Here is a 21,791-nt window from a genome sequence, read left to right as displayed (position 1 = left end):
ATACAATAATTTGACACAGGTACCCCCAAACAGGCATCTTTTAGAGATCTACTGCATTTAATACAAATGAAAATAGGGCCCTAGGTTGGAGTTGTTCATAACATTGTGGGTCAGCTTAGAGTCTGCAGCAATTAATCTTTAAAAGACTGCACACTTCCATACCTTACCATTTATGGTAACAGAAATCTCATAATAAGTGAGCTAAGCTAAAAGTCCAGTCCCAGCAATCAGGGCACGGAAGTTTCGTGTAATGTAGTTTTTTCAGCTGTGGATTTGCTGCTGCTTGATTGCTAATATGGAACAGACTCGGGATATGTCAAAAACATTATGAACACAAGACCTTCTGGGCAAAGACTTTACCAATTCCCTGCAATTGTAAGTAATATTTCAGAGAAGTTTGTTTACCTCTTTGCAGTCCTTTGCTGTAGCTTTGGTGTGTGGGTGTTTTAACAGAACATTTCTAAATTTTCTGAAGCACCCCCCCACCCCATCTAGATAGCAAACACATTTCAGAAATATTGCAAACAGCAATGGACAAAAAAATATATATCAATTTTTTAGTAATGGACAAAAAAAGTCACAGGAGGAAATGTTTCATTGAATCCTTTGCTTATATAAATCATATAGGGACCGGAAAAAATAAAGTGAATAATATATGCTAAGATCTTGTGAACTGCACAGTGTGAAGGCATCATTGTGAGGGTCAATGCTCTAGCTTCATCTAAATGGATATCCTTTGCTTCAGCAATGAATTTTTCTCAAGGAATTCAGTGAATTTGATATGCCTATTCCCAGTTTATTTTTTCTGTGGATTTGTAGTCATTAATTTTTGGTTAAGAATACTAAATGGAAAAAGCCCTTTCATGGCTGGGAATGAACCAAGAGCCACTTTAGAAGTTTGTTTGCGTTGTTTTGCTTTTCATTAAAAGACACATTTTTATTACATGTATCTTAGAGCTTTTGTGATAGAATGGGTTAAGAGATTAAATAAAGAAACCCAAAAAGTCACATGTGAATAATCCAGATAACATTTATTGCAGGAAATCATATCAAATTATAAAACAAAACAAAATAAAGCACTCAGTGCAAAAAGTATGCAATACCAACCCAAAACAAGACGAACACAAAGAAAAGCCAAACCAGGAGGCAAAGAATAAAGAAACAAAGTTTAAAAAAGCAGAACTGAAGTTTGTTGTCCTTCCTCAAAGTGTCTGAAAGTTACAAACACACCTTCATGGCACCATGTTATTTTGTCTACAAAAGTAGTTGTTGTGTCTGTTTACAGAGGCCCTGCGTTATTCTTCCCATCTTGTGTCACTTAAGATTTATTTCTAGGACAGCATCACCAGACAGCACCTACAAGGTAACAATTCACATAACAAATTTATGGAGGAGAACTCAAGGGAGCGTGTACTGAGCTTTGATTCAAATAGGTTACAGAAATAAATTCTCCTTATCCCTCATGTTATGACTGTAGGTCATGCGTAACTTTGCTGACTTGGAGATCGACATGGCTTGTGATGTCCCCACACCCCCAACAATCCGCAGCCCTATGAGGCTGACTTGCAGAAATTCAAGCAGTTCTTGCCCTACAACCAGAGACATCACTGAAAAGAACTACCACAGGAAATGGGTTTCCTCTGGGGAAAATAGAACTCTGTATCTAAAAGTTAAAATCCACCATAGAAGCTGAATCCACAGGTCGAGCGTAATATGAAGATTATCATGAGTAGCAGCAGAGTTGCATGATTACATACAACATGCGTAAACAACAATTCCCAAACCCAACAACATTCAGCAAGGCAACAAAAAGTTTAGGATTCAAAGTCTCTAGATGTAGCTTTGGAAATTTTAGTATTGCTTCTTTTAACATTGCTTCAGCTGATTTACTAAAATACAAGCTTATCTCTAAGTCAGAACTGAAATGAACATTTAGGGTTTTCATCACAGACATTATTCTTTCATTGCTTTAAATTCCACAATATATTTATGTGCACAAACACAAAGCTTGGGAATGAGGTTCTATTTAAACTCTCTGTTGACATTTTAAATTCAATCAATTTATATAATTTCAACAACAAAAAGCGCCCCCCAGGAGCTGAGCAGAAAGTTAATTTGTAGGATTGCTAAACCATTTGTGTACGTGCACTAAACTTAGACACAGGAATGAGCAGACCATGAATTGTTTTGTCAGTATAAACTAGCAAAGTTAACAGAATGTATGCATACAAGGAAGAGCATGCAAACATGTGCTTTGGGTCTGGCTGCATGTTGCACGCATTACAAAACCAGTTTTTCATTTAGTTTTGTTTTGTTCAGGAGCAGCTGTATCTGGAGGGGTGTTGGGAAAAGAACAACAGTGTATATTTGCGGGGAGGGGAAAGTGCTCCATAATCACCCCAAGCCACTTTTCCGCCTGCAGGGTCCTAAGGCTATATGGGAGCAGTTGGGGGACAATTTGATGCAGAGCCAAGCAGTGGTGACTGAGGGGTTCATAACCCTTGTATTTCCTGGTGCTTCACCACCAGGGCCTGTACTACCACAGGACTTTCTGAGGCAGTTGCCTCAAGTAGCACTTCAGGAGGGGTAGCAGATTTGCATCTGGGTGCCATGCTTGCAGAAGTGAACACCTCTTCCTCCTCCCTGATAGTGAACTGGATTTTTGTCCAACACTTGAGATCATCTTCTGAGGCCCTTCTTTGTGTGCCTCCTCCACAAGAGATCTGGAGGGTGGCACCTGGTGCTGTCATTATACACCTTTAGGCACCAGGCAAAAATGTTCCTCTTTAAAGAGGCCTTTGGCTGATTCACATCCAATGCCCTTTTAAAAGGGGGGTTATTGGTTTGTTTCTGTTTCTATTTTGATTATGTGTTTTGTGGTTTTATATTGTGATTTTATCCTGTAAACCACCCTGAGACCTGTGGGTATAGGGCTGTATCCAAATTCAAGAAATAATAATAATAATGATGATGATGATGATGAAGAAGAAGAAGAAGAAGAATGTAGCAGCATAGGTATTATTCCCCCCTCCACTCTAGTATTTCCCACTATGTGGACATCCTGATATGGTGATTCCAAAATCAGGCTTAGGGCATCCTCCTAGTGTTCAGACTCATCACTGTCTTCCTGCACTGCTTTAATTTTCTGTCTCTGAGTTTCCTTGACAGGGTTTGAAAATCAGTTGGGTTTAACTCTAGAAGGTTCAATTTAGATGTTAAACTTTGCATATTTTATTGTTGTAAGCCACTTGGTAATATAGATGGTGAAAAGCCCTGTATACATTTAAATAAATAAATCAGAAGACAGAGTTTGATAAATATCCATAAAAGTGGGATTAGGCCTACATGGGTGGTTTAAGGTAAGGTGACCATACTGCAGAACTGGAAAGGACTTTAAGGTCCATAACCAGGGATGCTGGGGTGGTGTGGCTGTGGCTTCCAGGATCTGGTGAGATTACACAGAAGCATTCCTTGGATTCTGCCAACTGATGTGGCTGCCTCAATCTGCTTCCTGGACAGGGTGGCCCTGTCTGTAACTCTGCATAACTAACACCACATGACCCCATAAACCTTCTAAACCTGTTCAGGGGGTCCCCAAACTTCCTGAGTAGGTGGAGGGGGCGCCAGGGGGCACAGGAAGAAGAAACGAATACAGAATCTATTATTTTCTGTTCTTATTTAATCTCCTCTTTATTCCCCTCCTCTCAGGACCAACAGAGAACATCTGCCTTACAATGTCATTCTAAATGACTTGCATCTACATGGTTATAGGAATGTCCATCACTGCTCAAAACCTTAGTAATCAGGTATGGCGGCTCAAGTTTTTTCAAGATGATGACTGGTTCTTGAAAATACCGAGGGACTGTGTCTGAATCGCAATGAATTCCTTCTCTTCAAACTTGCTCTTCTGCTAGGTCAACTTTGTAAAACTCAACACTTCACAGTTAATGAAGCTGCTGAATGCTGTGATTAAAAATATTTTGCTTCTAGATAAAACTAACCCAGTCCCTAGAAAGATGGAAAGTTTTGCTACCCTGAGAACAGTCAACATTATCTCAACATTTCTAGCTTTTTCTGCTAACCCAGAAGTACAATGCACCAGAAAAAGAGTTAGTACTTATCTCTTCGAGTAGCAAAACTCATGTGAGCTTTAGAGAGACACGATCTTGTTAAGACATTGTATACTAAGTTCTAAACAATCTTGAAATGATGGAATAATACCACATGAGACAACAATATATCACTGAACCATTTCAAAGATCTATGATATTTAAACCAAAATGCATGGGATCTTCCTAGGACTGCTTTCATAACTCACTCTCTCTCTCTCTCCCCCACTCACACACACACACAAATCTAAAACTTGAGAACAATAAAAAAGCATATTGTGGCAGATACAGCATTGGTAGCAATAAAGAAATACCCAATTTTAACAACTAAAAGTCTAGTAAAGCATTTTAAAGGCCTTGGCCTGGCACCAGCAGTGTTGCGTCATTTGCCCGCACATGCGTGCCGAGCAGGGGTGGGGGTTGGAGGTGTGAACAGAATCCACTGAGCCTGCCCAGTCCTCACTGCTGATGCTGCCAGGTGGGCGCACACAGGGTGCAGGGGATTCACGGAGCTTGTGCGTCAGCCCAGCCCTCACCACTCGAGCCATACGGGACCATGTTGTACCTCCTGCCTGCTCATGCAGCTCTTGGCAGGCAAATCTGCGAGGGAGTTGGGGATGTGGCAACGAGACCAGGCTGGGCTCTGGAGCCCAGAGATCCTTGGCAGCAGGCAGGGTGAGATGGGGATCTCTGTGTGGGGGCACCTGGTTCATGCCCCCTAAAAACGGTGCACCCAGGGCCACAGTCCCACACACACCCATGCTACACCCCTGCCTGGCACCAAAAAGATATCAGTGTTCATGTTAGGTGAGCCTCACAGGGAAAAGAAATCCATAAATAAGTCACCAGCACTGAGTAAGCCTTCTGATGAAGATAATCTCTGTATATGAGCAGGTTTCTCTTGCAGAACTTTTGTTCCTAACTATGTACAGTGGTACCTCGTGTTAAGAACTTAATTTGTTCTGGAGGTACGTTCTTAACCTGAAACTGTTCTTAACCTGAGGTACCACTCTAGCTAATGGGGTCTCCCGCTGCAGCTGCGCAATTTCTGTTCTTATCAAAGAAGCAAAGTTCTTAACCCGAGGTACTATTTCTGGGTTAGTGGAGTCTGTAACCTGAAGCGTCTGTAACATGAAGCGTCTATAACCCGAGGTACCACTGTAAACTAGAGCTTTAAGAAGGTAACACCACCAGCACTTGAGATAAGTTCAGAAACAGTCTGGTCACCAATGTGGTGGTGGTTAATAATGTATAATTAGTTATCCCTTAACCCAGGCATAGGCAAACTCTGGCCCTCCAGATGTTTGGGACTACAATTCCCATCATCCCTGACCACTGGTCCTGTTAGCTAGGGATGATGGGAACTGTAGTCCCAAACAGCTGGAGGGTCGGAGTTTGCTTATGCCTGCCTTAATCCCTGTCAAAAAACCCCATTGAAGCTGCATTTTGAACTAGCTGAAGTTTTCGAAAATATGTTCAAAGGCAGCCCAATTTGCAGAAAAGCACTAAAGGCTGCTCCATGCAGCAACAGGCTGGAGTTGAAAGCTTTTCCCCATTTCATCAAAGCAACTCATTTGACAGAGAGAGCAGCTGCACCAAGGCACAAGTGGCTGTCCTCCCTCATAAAACAATAGGGGAGAGAGGTCACATCTCTCTCTCCTTATCCTTTTACTGCTTTAGAGGAAATACCATAACTCTCCTTTTATGCCACCACCTTCCTTTGCCAAAGTGGAGGAGGCAATGACAGAAACACCGGGAATCATTTCAGGTGGAAGTATTAATGCAGAACTTACTTACTCCACATCCAAATCCAAAAGTAGAGCACCCAGTTACTGTGCCTAAAACTGGCACAAGCAAGATATAACCCAAGAGAGGTGCCAGTATGTATTATTCCTATGGCTGCATGGAAATTATACAACTGCTTCTGTTGGCTGGATGTATTTTGTCTAACTCTGTTCACAGCAGGTTTAAATGACACGGTAGTTAATGCATTAGAGGCTGCTGGCAGATTCTCTGCACAAGTATACCCATCATAGCTATAAATAGCTTTAGTGCTTAGATGACACTGAGACACTGAAAAGGCTTAGTTCAAGTGAAAAAATCAAGCCTTGGGTGAATCACAATGAACCATGTTACCCCAATCAACACCACATGCATCAAGTAAATGCCCATTAAGAATAGATATCCCTTTGTTCATAGGGACAGCCTAGAAAACAAATGTGTGAATGCAGTTAGCATACCTGGGGGGGGGGGTTGGGGGGTCATGTTAGGAGAAGCTTGAGGAGCTGCAGGACAATGGGAGTGGAAAACAAAGAAGTTGACTCTTTCACTCCATGCCAAAGTCCCAACAAAAATCACAGAAGCTGCAACTTGCCTTTCAAGGGAGAGTTGTTTAGATATATTTATTGGCACTGATGGGAACTTCCCTTGAAATGCTTTAAAAACATGACAAGCAATTAATATCACATCCATTTTGGCCCACAGGTGCAGGTGAACACTGAAAATGAGTCATATTCACCTGCACTTTCTAATTCTAGCAGTGTTGAATCAAGCACGCTAAAGTAACAGTATACAAGCCTCATGAAGCAGCCAATGAATGAGATGTGAACCACTGACCACTACAACAAATAAAAAGACAACATGCATCTGTCCCTGATATGCCTGCTGCATCCACAAACGAAGCATACCAGACCAGCTTTGTATGTGCAGTAAAACTCCAAAATTAACCAAACAGTATGTGACAGGCAATTAAGTCACACACAAACATAGATCTATATTAGTCTGAGTATCTGAAATTTGAATTTAAATATTATCCCTGAATATGCAAAATTCATTCAGTCAATTGCTTTCCACATGCTACTGGGTTTATTTTGGAGTTTTGCTTCTCAGAAAATAAGTATGCGTAGATTTTTTTAAAAAACCACAAATTATCCAAGCTTTGCAAGATGAGGATGGTAAAACTGATTGCTTCTGTTATTTATTTTATTTTTACGCAGAGATAAAGGCCACAGAATCCATCGCCATAAATCATGTTGGGGAAAAAGCCGGTAACAGCACAGAAACGAGGGGAGACCAGAGCACTCTGCCTGGGCTTGGGAATGGTAGCATGCTCAGTGATAATGTATTTCTTTATCGGAATCACCATTGTACCATTATACAATAAAAGGTAACTGGACTTCTTGAGCAGGCACGTATGTGGTTTCCTCCTTCAGCATTCGGGACTATCCCAACATGTGGAATGCATTCTGGGTCTCAGTGTCACAGTCCATTTGGAATATTAAATTTTGTGATCTAGGCCTGACTTAAACATTGACAGTAATAAAATTTGCAATCTTGAAGATTGAGCCAGTGCTTCTCTCCATGTGAAACAATGTATGTTGTGTGTGGAACATGCCACACAAAGACGAGCACTCTGCAATTTCCATTATGCTTTCCTCTCAAATTGAGGAAGAGAAACCACACAAACATGTTTCCAAATGTCCGTATCACACACTTCTTATTGCGGAAGCGAACAATGTGTTCCCCACAACTGCATGGCTGGCTGAATTAAGTACATCAGCCTAACCATAGATAATTCTGGACATTAATGTGTTCTAAGAACTGAAATTCTATTTCACTTAGGAAGCACTTAAGGCAGGATGTTCATTAACTATCCATTCATAACAGACCTTCATTGCTAAATATGCCTAATCAAATTTCTGTCTACAGAGAAGTTAACTTGGAATTGCTTAAATTGCAGGCGCTTTAGCTTCTGGAGCAAGGAAATATGCTTATCCTTGCTGTCATGGCTCAGATCAGAACCATCATGGTGTTCCCCATTGTAACAGTGATAACGTTTCAAGCTGGCCACAGTTAACTAACAAATAGTGGGCACAGCCAGTGAGGTGAACTGTGCATATTTTGAGAAAGGAATTAGCTTATCTTAAATTTACCCTGGCACTGTCATTTCATATACCATGCACACCCACCCTCTTTTTCAAACAGTAAAGCTATTTGTGCAAATTCCACCAGAACTTAGAGTAGCATCTGTTTTTGGGAGGTAAGGGAATACTGCTATAATAAAAACTTTATTTAAACAACAGCCAGATTTTAGGAGGGGAGGGCAGAGGAGACTAATACCAGAAACCAAATAATCAGGGATGAATGTATGTATATTAGATTTTTCCAACTCTGCCAGTAAGATATGGTTATAAAAAGGCAAGTTGGGATGCAAGTGATGTTGTGATATACACCACCGAGCCTCTTGGGCTTGCCGATCAGAAGGTTGGCAGTTCGGATCCACACGATGGAGTGAGCTCCCGTTGTTCTGTCCTAGCTTCTGCCAACCTAGCAGTTCAAAAGCACACCAGTGCAAGTAGATAAATAGGTACCGCTGCAACAGGAAGGTATATGGTGTTTCTGTGCGCTCTGGCTATCATCACGGTGTCCAGAAGCAGTTTAGTTATGCTGGCCACATGACCTGGAAAGCTGTCTGTGGACAAATGCCGGCTCCCTCAGCCTGCAAGTGAGATGAGCACTGCACCCCATAGTCGCCTTTCATTGGACTTAACTGTCTGGGGGTCCTTTACCTTTACCTTTGTTTTAGCAAAAGGCAGCAAAGAAATGTGCAGCAACCACATTTATTAAGGGATATTTCCTCCCCATGCCCTTTTCTCAATGCCTACCCACAAGCCCCAAGATAACCCCTTGCATTTGCACCTTGACAAACCTTTGCATCCTCTATGTATGTGAGGCGCATGTACGTGAGGTGTGGCTAGTAGCATCTTCATTGTTCAGCTTCTGCCATATGCTAGAGACACACCTCTTTACCTTGGGCTCTTGACAGTTAAGGTGTTTCATTTTCTGGGACCCATCTTTTTGACTGAATTTATATTCTGTTCCACCTGCAACAGTTTTATGTATATTCTCATTGTAATGGTTTTATTTGTTTTCTAATCGTATATTCTATTGCTGCAACCTGCCCTGGAGCCATATAGTGAAGGCCAGACAAGAAACCTTAAAGAAAGAAAGAAAGAAAGAAAGAAAGAAAGAAAGAAAGAAAGAAAGAAAGAAAGAAAGATATAGACTGCTCCCAGTTTGTTATCAGTTGACAACAGTCATATATAGAATTGAGGATGGAAAGGTTCATTAACAGGCACCTGAATATCATACACCACAATTTACACACTGCTGTAACACAGTTGTAAATTAAACCTCGTCTCAAAAGTAGTTGTATTGAATGAAGATAATTTCTATAATTTCAAAATATAATTTATTAGATAAATCAGTGGTTCACAAAGAGTGTGGTGTGCTATACTGGTGTGGCAGGAGAGGATGGCAAGTGAGGCGGGAAGATTCAAGGACAATATAAAAAAAATGAAATATTATAGTAGCAAAATAATATTTTTTATATACAGCCATGCCTCTCTTCAAGAGCATTGGCTATTTTTCTACAGTCCTCCATGACATATTATTGTGAACAAGGATTTTCAGCTCTGAAATATGAAAGAACAGCAAAGAAGAAAGACTTCTTTGTGTTTATGAGGATATGAGAGTTTGTCTCACATTAGACCTAATATAAATAAGATTCCCGGCAAAAGCAAGCTCACATGTCTCATTGAGTTTGTATACATACTTAAGATACATATTTTAAATGCCTGTTTATAATTATATTTTGGTAATGATCCATGTTCTCATGCAGCTGCATTGTTTAATATTTTCTGGCTGTCCCATGATCATATTATAAAGTTGCTGTGTTCTATGCTATAAATCAAGCACTGCTAAAAGTTGTTTACTTTTTCCCCAATGTATTTTTTATCAATTAAAAATTTGGTGTGGCATGAGCAAATTTTTATCCTGAAACTGTGGCCCAGAGAAAAAAAGCTTGAGAACCACTGAGGAAAATGTCTAAATTACATACTTTGCCATAGAATTCATCAACATCATTCATTAAACTTCAGTTTCTTAACAATATTGTTAAGTATACCTGAAGGAGCGTCTCCACCCCCATCGTTCTACCCGGACACTGAGGTCCAGCACCGAGCGCCTTCTGGCGGTTCCCTCACTGCGAGAAGCCAAGTTACAGGGAACCAGGCAGAGGGCCTTCTCGGTAGTGGCGCCTTCCCTGTGGAACACCCTCCACCAGATGTCAAAGAGAACAACAACTACCAGGCTTTTAGAAGACATCTGAAGGCAGCTCTGTTTAGGGAAGCTTTTAATGTTTTATGTATTTTAATATTCTTTTGGAAGCCGCCCAGAGTGGCTGGGGAAGCCCAGGCAGATGGGCGGGGTATAAATAAATTATTATTATTATTATTATTATTATTATTATTATTATTATTATTATTATTATTTATTATTATTATGCTTGCTGCATAATTTGCAAAAAGTGACATTTTAAAATATTTGCTGGAGTTCAGCCTGAAATGCTATGGAAATGAATGAAGTAGTTGAATATTTAAGTAGTACTGGGTTGAAGTACATGGCTATAACTCTGGAAAGCTGTGATATGTGGCACTGCATTTAAAAGCAGGAGGGGGGTCTTATTTGTTTTTACAGTGTCTGGACCAACAAAGGTATATGCGAACTGAAAAATGCCAGCATCAAGGAACAGCAGCACTGTTCATTCAATGATGGCTCCAGTGATGAAAATAAGTTTCAATACCCTTGTCTGGACATCATGGTCAATTTGACACCTGTCGGGCAGGTGGTAAAGCTTTATCACCAGGAGGAGACCGTGTTCAGAAACCCCAAGGTTTGATTTGAGTTATATTCATAAGAAATCTTGATACTAAATCTACATACCAATGTCAAAATCCAGATATTCTCCAATGCACATATAGATAACATAAGCATAATGCCATTGCTCCTGGTCACACAGAAGTAAAAGATTTCCCTAAGGAAATCTGACTCTGATACAGTTTCCTAACCCTAGGCCAGGTGACGCTAGATGGGAGATGTAAACAGATTCAAGCAAAAATTTATCTATCCCTGCTTCCGCAGGCAAAACGTAGCATTTTGGCCAAGAGCCTCTCTTCTACCACATTATACAATCCTTTAATTATGCAGAATTTATAAACTATGGTCAGGGATGGCAAAATCTGCCATATCCCAGGGCTACGCTGGACAATCCGCATGCATTACTTGCTCACTCAATATGTATATATATAGCCTAAATGACAATTGTGCTGATTCTGAAGATATGTGGCCAGTATGTTTTTTCTAAAAAAAATTAAAAAAATGTTTAGAGGTACTCTCATTTTGACTCAAGAAAATCACCAATTTATAGTTCAAATCAGGATAAATAAATACAGTAAACGGACAAAAGTACAAAGATTCACAAAATGTTTAGGGGTATGCGTACCCCTGCATCTCCCCCATAAAAAAGCACCGTATGTGGCCAATACATGGGCCCAGAGGCTTTTCAACATTACATTGGCTGCATGGATTGCCTGCATGCTTCTGGCCATAGCCACTATTATAGGGATAAGAGAGAAATTCTCTGCAGTTCACATTTAAAGGTGAACCTACCTAATTTGCACTTTCAGAAATAAAAGATAATCTGAAAAACAGCCATCTTTAAAAATTTGTACTTTTCCAAAATTCGCAGTGCATTTCTCTAGCCAAGTAATGTACACAAAATACTGGGGTATAGTGACCATTAAATGCATATATTACTGAAAGCAACTTACAAAAAATGCATTATTTTAGTGAAAATTGCATACAACTTTTTTAATTGTACTGTAAATTAGTTTGAGATATCACATAGCACACAATTCATAAAATAGCAGTGCAAACATGTATATCTGAACAAAAATTCTCATTAGAGGACTGCTAAATTGTCATGAGAACTTAAATTAAAACTGATGCTGAAAAACAGAGATATGATCTTAAGACTGCAAAGATGAGAAACAGATAAATGGAAATTGATAGATTTGCCCATTTGGACCCCTGGGTCAGATTTGTCTCCAGCTTTGGAAGTTTCATATTCCTGAATACTTTCACTTGGAATGGAAATCAAATATCAGAATCAATCTGCAGTTCTTGCAGAGGTATTGGTCTAAAATTCAACAAGACATTCAAAAAATACTAAAATAACAACAGCCACCATTTAAAAACATTTTGGCTTTTTGTAATTGTGCAGTGAATGTTTAAATAATCCATAAACACATGAATTATGGGTCATATATGTGTTTTTAATTATCCATATCAGAAAAAAACCTGATATAACTCCTAAATCATAGGACCTAAGAAGTGGAGTGGGGGGTATTTTTTGCTTTTAAAAACAAAGCATTACTGACATTCTAAAACTCACAATTCCTGTTGGAATCAAATGGAGCCCATCTGAAAGGTTCTCACAGTGTCAGAATAGCAAAGCAAAACTGAAGAAAATTGCTCATTCCTACAATATATCCAAAAAACTTCAGTTTGAGTCATGTAAGAGAAGCCATAAAACCTTTTCCAAATAAGGAATTGCTATTTTAAACAGAATTGTTTTGCACATTCACTTGTTTGTTTTTAGCTGCATTTGTTATTAGTTTCAGTGTCTTACAGTAATTCATAGTCTAGCAGGAAATAATCCTATTTACATTGCATATCTAAAATTCCCCAGACAAATTAACAATATGGGAAATTTCCCTAATGGAAAGCTCAACTTGTGCTTCAAGGCCATCAATAGTTGCTCATGTATTTTGTCTCAGGCACACAAGGACATTTAAAAAGAAATATGATTGCACAGAAATACTTGCTCATATTAGAATTACATCTTTGAAGTAAGTGATTTATAGTTCTCCATTACATTGTTGGTGCTGTTGTTTCTACTTTTCAGTTTAACATACAGGAGAGAGCTTTTTTTTTTTACATACAAAAAATACGGTAAAATGCTAGTGAGTAGTTCATTGATCTTAAATTGTGCTGCAAAACTAGAAGTGCTATATATTTATCCATTTCTAATATATAATCAAGTAAAATTAGATAAATTGTAAATTTCTTATTATAATAAATTTTCTGATTGTCTTACACAAGGAAACAGGTTTGCCCCAACTGTCAAAAGTTTCATAATTCTGGACATCCTTTCTCCCCTTCTATGTGACTGAGCTCTGTTAGTAGGGGTGGGTAACATGGAAGTGCAGTGCCACAGAGCTACTGTCCCAACAGCAGGGCAATGGTGAGGTTAGGTCTATGGGAGCACTATCCAGATAAGCAGCAGTGATGCCACTCTCAGTAGGGTGGCCTATGCCAACACCCACCCATACTGGTTACTCTTGTCTAATAGTCATTTATTTTGTATTTCCCCCAAGTCCTCAAAACATTTCACAAGCATTTAATAATCCTTACAATAACGCTGAAATGTAGGCCATTGTTAAAACTCCCAGCAGATCATTCTGTTCTCAGATACTCTGTATTAGACATCAATAAATGGGTAAATTCTATGTGTATTTAACTATGGTGAAATACTGAAAGTGAAATCCAGAGAGTCCTTTATACACTTTTGCACTACAAAATGTGGTGGTTATGATTCTCAGAGACACCTTCTTTCACACACCTATCTTAAAGGCATCACTGGCTGCCTTTGCTGTCAAGCAGAGTTAAGTTTTTGTTGCTATCTTATAAGGCTTTGAACAGTTTAGGACCAGATTGTCCAAGAGAGCAGCTCCTTCCATAGAATCCAGCTCATTGCCTGAGATCAGTGGACACCAACCCTACTGTATTGTGCCTGGTAGTGGTTTGTCTGGTGGTGACTTAGGGGAAGGTCTTCTCCACACTAGCACCTTCCTATGGTAGGTGTTCTGCTGGCTGGGTTGGGTAAAACATACCTATTGGCAAATTCCATCCCCACAGCTATTCCTGCCCACCCAATTGCCATAGGAACCAATAATCCATTTGGGAGTGACTCCTGAAATTAGTCCTCAGATTGCTTGAGTTCTTCCACTTTGTTTCAAACGAGCTTAGGTAAAATTCTGAGGGAAGCTTTTGGAAGTTCACCTCTCTCTATACAAAAGTAATGATAATATGTATATTAATGATCTAGTTCACAGCTGGCACTTATTGCCAGAAAGCAATATTGGTAAGCATACTGCTTTTCCTGTTACTGAGTAATTATGATTAACTGGTTTCCTGGGGTTTGTTTTGTTTCTGCAGTGCTCCTACATCCCCCCGACTCTGAAGAATTATACTGCAGTGCAAGAGAATGTAGAAAAAGTAAGAGAAAATTTCACAGAAGCCAAGGTGTTTTATTGTTATTATGACCCATCAGGACAAGAAGCCACTGTCCTTTTATACAGACAATATCTTCCAGAGTTCCTTTTGTTCACTTTTGTCTGGCCAAGTCTGATGTTGATTGGTGGAGTCCTGATTATTGTCCTGGTGAAAATAAGTCAGTATTTTTCTATACTCTTAGCTCCACAGTACAGAACAGGTGTATAGAATGTCCCAATGTTTGCCTGTATCTTACATTCACATCTATATCCAAGACAAGCTGTGAACAATTTCTGAAGTTTATTCACTGTGAAGTAACAAGGTAGGAAGCTTAAAGAACACACGGATAAGATTCAGAGCTGGAGGCCATCCAAATGAGACACATTACTGTACTGCTTTTGATCAGATAAGACTTGCAGAGTCAGCTTTTGTTCATATTTCAAGTTCTGAATTGTTCCATGATCAGAAAGCTGGGCAAGGAAATTGGCTATATTCTCACATATTATGACCCATCAGGACAAGAAGCCACTGTCCTTTTATACAGACAATATCTTCCAGAGTTCCTTTTGTTCACTTTTGTCTGGCCAAGTCTGATGTTGATTGGTGGAGTCCTGATTATTGTCCTGGTGAAAATAAGTCAGTATTTTTCTATACTCTTAGCTCCACAGTACAGAACAGGTGTATAGAATGTCCCAATGTTTGCCTGTATCTTACATTCACATCTATATCCAAGACAAGCTGTGAACAATTTCTGAAGTTTATTCACTGTGAAGTAACAAGGTAGGAAGCTTAAAGAACACACGGATAAGATTCAGAGCTGGAGGCCATCCAAATGAGACACATTACTGTACTGCTTTTGATCAGATAAGACTTGCAGAGTCAGCTTTTGTTCATATTTCAAGTTCTGAATTGTTCCATGATCAGAAAGCTGGGCAAGGAAATTGGCTATATTCTCACATACACTACTGTTGAAACTGTGGGTACTCAGAACATTTTACAGATTGAAAACACCAGTTATTTTGGGCCAACTTAGCACAGACTTCCATGTAAGCATAGGCACGAGTCCTTCCTTGTACACTATGAGGGCTAGATTTTAAAACTAATTAATATGACAAAAAGAAAGAAAGAAGCTATTTAACATAATGTGGAAAATGGAAGAACATTCATGTCCTGCCATCTGCTCCTCCTCCCCAAAGAAACCCAAATGAATATTATATTGTTAGGATGCGACGTTTGCAACCTAAATTATTCAACACCCATTGCAAATCAGGTTTATTATCAACATTTATAAATTTTCACCCAAAAAAAATTCAGCAATGAAGATTTTTGCAATGATCAAATCAAACAAAGTCATTGAAATAGCGCAGCACAATGGATGCTTCGAGTGATTTCCCCAAGTTCAGCTGAAATTGCAACTTCACCAGCTTTGAAAGCAAGCACTACAAGCAACTCAATGTACTGGTAAATTACCACAATGCACTGTTGCAGCTGTTGTCATTACCTGTGCATTAAGCTAATGTTTAAAGCTTCATTGCTCACTGAAGACCAGTTTGTGTGTTCATGTGCTACCTAAATCCATAACAAGCATACACATGGAGCCCTCTTAATAGCAGAGTCTAAGTACCAGGCCAAAGGCAGCCTTGGCAAAGACATAATGGAGAGCAAGGCTATTAGTGGGGGACTCTTCCACATTACTGGGAAACCCTTATTTTTCCAGGGTTTCAGATCATACAGTCATGGTTGGTTGGTTGATTGGTTGGCAGGCATCCATCTCTCTCAGTGGAAGAGTACACCTTTGGAGGTGAAGTCAAACTTTTGGAGACTTACAGCGCCTGCTATGACTGTATTGACTGAAATGGAAGATACCCATTTTGTGCAGTTGGGGAAGATGAAGGCCTCTGGTTTGCTGCTGCAGATGCACCATGGTGTTTCTTCTTTCTGTGTTCCTCCCAGCAGTCATTCCTCCTCTGGTCACTGCTGTGGATACATGACCTGACTGACTGTCTCCTGGCACTGCAGCCGTATGCAAGGGATTCCCACAAAGGAGGGTTAATGTTGCCAGCCTTCGTGTCACATTTGCAGACAACTTTGTAACACAGAGCTGGTCTGCCAAAGGTCCAGGTGCCTGAAACCAGCTCCCCATAGTGCACACCCTTGAAGATCTTCCATTCTGTGGATATTACCAAGCCAGCGCAGATGTTGCTGATACAGGAGTGCAAACATGCTGGGAATGTGGGCTTGGGAGAGCACATCTTTGTTTGAGATTCTTTCCTGCCATGTAATGCCCCAAATCTTCCTGACACAGTGCTTAAGGGAGGCATTGAGGTGTTACTCCTGGTAGGTGTAAGTTATCCACATCTCAGTTCCGTAAAGCATTGTGGTCAACACACAGGTCTGGTAGCCCTTTATCTTGGTATTGGTTGTTAGCATTGCATTCTCCCATAAGCTTTTGGAGAGGCTGATTAATATACACAAATATTCAACACAGCCAGAGAGCCATTTAATTCAATGTTCATAGATTGGGGACGGGACCTGCAACCACACTGTGCAGGAGTGGAGTGAATTTTTTTAAATGGCGAAATAATGTGAAAATGTGGAGAGCTGGACTTAATATAGGAAGAATGAAAAATCAAGAGAAACAAAAATTGACATATTTACCCATCCTTCACCATACCTCAGTGATAGAGCACATGAGGTGGTTGGTGGTTAGAGTAATTCAGATCTTATTTTTAATTCTATAAGAAGGGTTTTTTTAAAGCTGCAAATACAGCACAACACAAAACCCACACATGGATTCCCCCCCTATTACAAAAGACTTTCAAGTTTTCTAGCTTCAACCTATTATGATTAAGTGAATAAAATTAAAGAACAAAATTACAATCCACAAGGTGTGTCAAATACTTCTAGATTCACAGTTGCTGAATTAACTGGCTGTTCTTTAAGCAGTTGTGGGGGCTCTTAATAACCCTGGGCTCAGCTACAGCTCAGGTATTTGATCTTCTTTTTGCTTGGCCCCACGCAGTGCCAAGAAAATTGCCTGTCATAGCACTGGCCTCTGCAGATGGAATTCTCTCTGTGTTTATTATTACCTATTGAGCAATGCAAATCAAAACAGCACACCATTCATGTTTAGTTACACAGGTTAGCACTCATAATGCTTATGCAATTAGCATTTGGAAAGAAAGCTATAGCCTCAAAGGAGTTGCTGCTTTTCCCAAATATGATCAGAGCAACACCATCACCTCCCTGTTTCTCTAAGCAACTTACACTTCTGTGGTTTTATTTTGGTGTTTCACAGTTGAGTGCAAAAGGTGGCAAGAAGTTAAAGAACATTATTTCACAGCTCCCATGTGGGGGGGGGGCTGTACCTTTAATGGTTAAAACCAAACAAGGGGTCTGCTTCAAAAAGTGACAAATTTCACACCATTTCCTGCATGCAAGAGCTTCTCATGTAGATAAAATACATGCATAGATTTATTGTATGCGACCACCATATATTATTTTAGTAATGTATGCAGTCAACCAAATAAAACCGTGTGATCATTACATACAGCAATACACACACAGGTTCCACACCAATTCCTACATTTGTATGTATTTAATTTTTTTAAATGTCACCACTCATCCAAATAGATCTGGATGGAAATTCAGTCAGGTATTAAGACAGGTCTAAAATTGCTCCCCTATCTCTTCACTCCAATCTCCTCTGGGCGGTCAGTGTAACCAAGGGATGAAGTGCCAAGGTGGCATACGATTTTTTAAAGAATTATGAAATTGATACCTTAAAAACAACCATGAAAACAGATTGAATATCAATAGATTCATTGCAAATCACTAAACATATCTGCCTAATATAGAACTAGCATACCTCCCACCATTTATTTGATGGAAATTGGGACATGCTTGCAGTGTCATACCAAGGTTCACAGCCCAAGCTGCCCTTCTACAATTACATATTGGTTAAGACTAAGCTCTGTCTGCTGTATTCATCAATCCCGCAAGAACTTGCTCTGTACTCTTTTTAAAACCAGTGTGTTTTTCTCTTTTTATTAAAGATAACCATATTTAAAGTATAGCTGTCCTATAATCTGCTTTAAACCATTGGAAATGAGCTTCATCAGCATGCGAAGTGGCAAGCAGTGAACCAGGTATATGGGCAGGCTGTTTGGACCAGTGAAACCGACCACTTGTCTCCTTGATCCTTGCCCATCCTGGCTTCTAAAAGCGAGCTGAGAAGGGCTGGGCGATGAGCTCCGCAGGGTGGGTGAATGCCTCCCTCTGTGAGGGAGTCTTCTTAGACTGGCTTAAAGAAGTGGTTATTAAACTGCTTCTTTAAAAAATGTATTTGGACCCGGCCAAAGTGTATTCACTCCCATCATTCAGTCCAGACACTGAGGTCCTCCTCAGAGGGACTTCTGCTGGTTCTCTCATTGAAAGAAGCAAGGTTACAGGGATTCAGGCAGAGGGCCTTCTCGGTAGTGGCACCCTCCCTGTGGAACACCTTCTCTTCAGATGTCAAGGAAATAAACAACTATCTGACTTTTAGAAGACATCTGAAGGCAGCCCTGTATTGGGAAGTTTTTAATGTTTGATGCTTTGGTACGTTCTGATATATGCTGTGAGCCCCCCAGAGTGGCTGGTGAAACCCAGCCAGATGGGTGGGGTATAAATAATAAAATTATTAATTGTTGTTGTGTTAATCTCCCTACAGCAACACTGAATAAAAGACGCATCCTCATTACTGGAGGCTAGCAACTCATATTAATAACATTTTAATCATTACAAACTCCACAAGGGCACACCTTTATTAGGGCAACCAAAATGTCACAAAACAGTAAACAAGCTTGGTATGAAAGCCATAAAGAAAGGGAGTGGGAATGATTGATGGGACCTGAGACCATGTACCAAGTTTCTTCTGCCCCTCCCTTCATTCTTGCCAGAGGCTAGAGTGGAGAGGATGGCACTGGCAAGAGGTAGGCAAGGTAATAGACTCGGATCTCCTAGATGCTATGCAGGTTTCAGGTGACACTTGGGGATTCTGGGTTGAAGAAATACAGGGATTTTACAAGGAACAAGACAGAGGGCTTTCTCAATAGTGGCGCCCTTCCTGTGGAGATGCAGGTAAGCATGTACTGTATGTTGCTCTAGCCTCCTCATAAAGAAAAGGCAGCATATAAAATGCAGCTAAAAGATATAATAAAACTAGCTTCAAAATCCACCCTTCACCATGATGATCTTAGGCAAGTCACTCACTTTCAGCCCAATAATCATGTATAAAATAGCCATAAGAAGCAAGGTATTTAGTACCACAGACAGTATCTAAAGTTTAACATCCATCGGGTAGGCCTAGAGCTGGGAAATGTTTACCCATAGTCTGAAAAGAGAAGAAACCATAAACAAATGAAAAAATATCCTTACTCCTATTGCCACGAAGCAGATTATTTTCAAATAAAATTAAATTGCAAACAAAATGCATGTCTTTGGCTGTATTCAAAGTACAAAAAGTACAAAAAGTAATAAAGTAATAGAGGCCCCAAACCAAAAATGTTCAAAGGCATGAAAGAAAAAGTCAATTAAAAATATTAGATAGAACCTCCAGGAAGCAGTTGAGAAGAAAATGACTTTCTATAATGCCGCTTTCCTCTCCTTTCCATTCCCTCAATCCTACAAAAGGTGGGAGGGCTATTTACACACACACACACACACACACACTTCTGAGTTGTGTTGTTCAGTGTGCAAGGTGTCATTTATTTACTGCTTTCTGTGCTACCCTCTCTTCAAGGAGCTCAGAATAATGTACATGGTTCATCTCTCTTCCTTGGTCACCTGTTTTATTTTTACACCCATTTAATTATTTTATTCTTTCAATTAGAGTGGGGATAGGGAATCTGTGGGCTTCAGCTACCATCAGCTCCAGCCAATATTGATAGTCATCAAGGGATGATGGGAACTGGAGTCTGACAACATCTGGAGGTCAATGAATTCTCCTTCTTGAAACAGAATTAGGCCAAAATATAGTTCTTTGTCATTTGAGGCCAGCCTTAACACATACTATATCCCAATGCAAAGTCGTCCAGTTGTTGGGCCTCTATTTCTGATTTGCAAGAAAACCTGTGGAGATGAACTACCTACTCCAAATTAAGTGGGAATGGAGACAATGCACAAGTTTAGCTTGGCTTTCAATTCTGCTGCTTGCCCCAAAGTGCCCCCATCCTACCAGTTCAACATGACACAACTGCGTAAGTTAATGCTTTACTGCCAGACACTGTCAGATCCTCTTGAGGCCCCTGAAGATCCCATGATAAATTGACAGCTGGCAAGATGCAGGACAGTGCTGCTGTCTCAGGTGTTCTTCTGTGGCTCTTCACAGCCACATTGCATGAAAGCATGCAATTGGAAATGCCTCTTCCATCTTTTTTACTGCTTGTCTTAAATCAATGGATAAAAGCTGAAGGGAATTTTAGAGGGAAATGAAGGTCTTCATTAAGTAATTAAGGCCATAAACGAAATGATTCAAGTGGATGCATGCCCACTTTGAATTTATGTGCTACTGATTAACACTTTAAATGCATTACTTCTAAATCCTCACAAGGAACAGACTATGGAAGGCAGCCATATTTTGCAGTCATTGTTCAAAGCAACTCCCAGTAAGTTAAACAGAAGAGCTATTTGCAACACAGACTGTTTAGTTAATAAAAGTGCTTCTAGGAATATTCCAGAGGTGACTACAGGCCTTTAAGGTCAGTCAAACATACAGCTATTTCTACATAATTTGTCAAGAGAAGCTAACCCAACAAAGTTATAGAAGCTTTAAATAAGGCCTCTGCATGTTTCCTGTGTAACTTTACCTTTGATATGTTAGTACTGTGCCATCAGTGAAACCTAGAACAAAGTTAGTGTGACTATGTCTCCTACAGTAGAGAGGACAGTCCTTCAGGAACAACCCACCCATTAGGCAAGGTGAAGCGACTGCCTTGGGTCGCAGAATTCACAGAGGCAGCAGATCCAGCCTCAAACGAATGCATCTCCCAACACTGCTGTCACTGCCACAGTTGCGGCCTGTTCTTTGAAGGCCGGATCTGCCTCCTCCTCGGCAGCCCCTCCCCCAATGCCACCTCTGCAGTGACCTCTTGGTGAATAGGAGGTCTGCTGGTCTCCTCCCAGCTTTGATCCCAATATAGATCTTTATTCTCCCTACCTTGTTCCTAGTAGTGGGGGGGAGGGTCACTCACCCCTTCTTCCCTGGTGGGGGGGGGCACCATTTTGTGGTTCACCTCAGGTGTCAAATGGTCTTGTGCAAATCCTGCAATCCTCAGGTGAAGGGCTGTTTAGCCCAAATCTAGTTTAAAGAACTATAAGAAGAAAGAGGAGGAGGCTTGAAATTTGTTGTTGTTGTTGTTGTTTTCAACAATTCATATACTACTTGATTACAGTCATGATTAAGTGGTGCAAAGGAGACTCAATATAATGAACTAACAGTAAGTTAAAACTATCAATCAGAATTTA

The 21,791-nt window shown here is 40.1% G+C and overlaps 2 protein-coding genes across 10 annotated transcripts in view; one reads left to right on the top strand and one right to left on the bottom strand.

The window, feature by feature from the left end:
- The window catches only part of KCNIP1 (potassium voltage-gated channel interacting protein 1), a 565,439-nt gene that overhangs the window by 446,803 nt on the left and 96,845 nt on the right, over positions 1-21,791 (bottom strand). The gene's annotated exons all lie outside the window — the stretch shown is intronic.
- Positions 102-21,220, top strand: KCNMB1 (potassium calcium-activated channel subfamily M regulatory beta subunit 1). Of its 6 annotated transcripts, none has more exons than XM_083483001.1 (6): positions 153-375; positions 3,709-3,806; positions 7,106-7,275; positions 10,647-10,842; positions 14,229-14,288; positions 16,239-18,355. In XM_083483001.1, the coding sequence occupies exons 3-6, from the start codon at positions 7,139-7,141 to the stop codon at positions 16,377-16,379; spliced, it is 534 nt and encodes a 177-aa protein (XP_083339127.1). In that variant the 5' UTR covers positions 153-375; positions 3,709-3,806; positions 7,106-7,138; the 3' UTR covers positions 16,380-18,355. The 6 variants fall into 6 exon arrangements, with proteins under 6 accessions (XP_083339126.1, XP_083339125.1, XP_083339127.1 ...); XM_083483002.1 differs by lacking the exon at positions 16,239-18,355 and adding an exon at positions 21,203-21,220 and having other exon boundaries at positions 183-375; XM_083482998.1 differs by having other exon boundaries at positions 184-375; positions 14,229-14,754; positions 15,210-18,355.

Source organism: Podarcis liolepis (genome assembly GCF_965112155.1).
Source record: "Podarcis liolepis genome assembly, chromosome: 2".
Taxonomy (NCBI): domain Eukaryota; kingdom Metazoa; phylum Chordata; class Lepidosauria; order Squamata; family Lacertidae; genus Podarcis; species Podarcis liolepis.
This window is presented reverse-complemented; position numbering and strand designations above follow the sequence as displayed.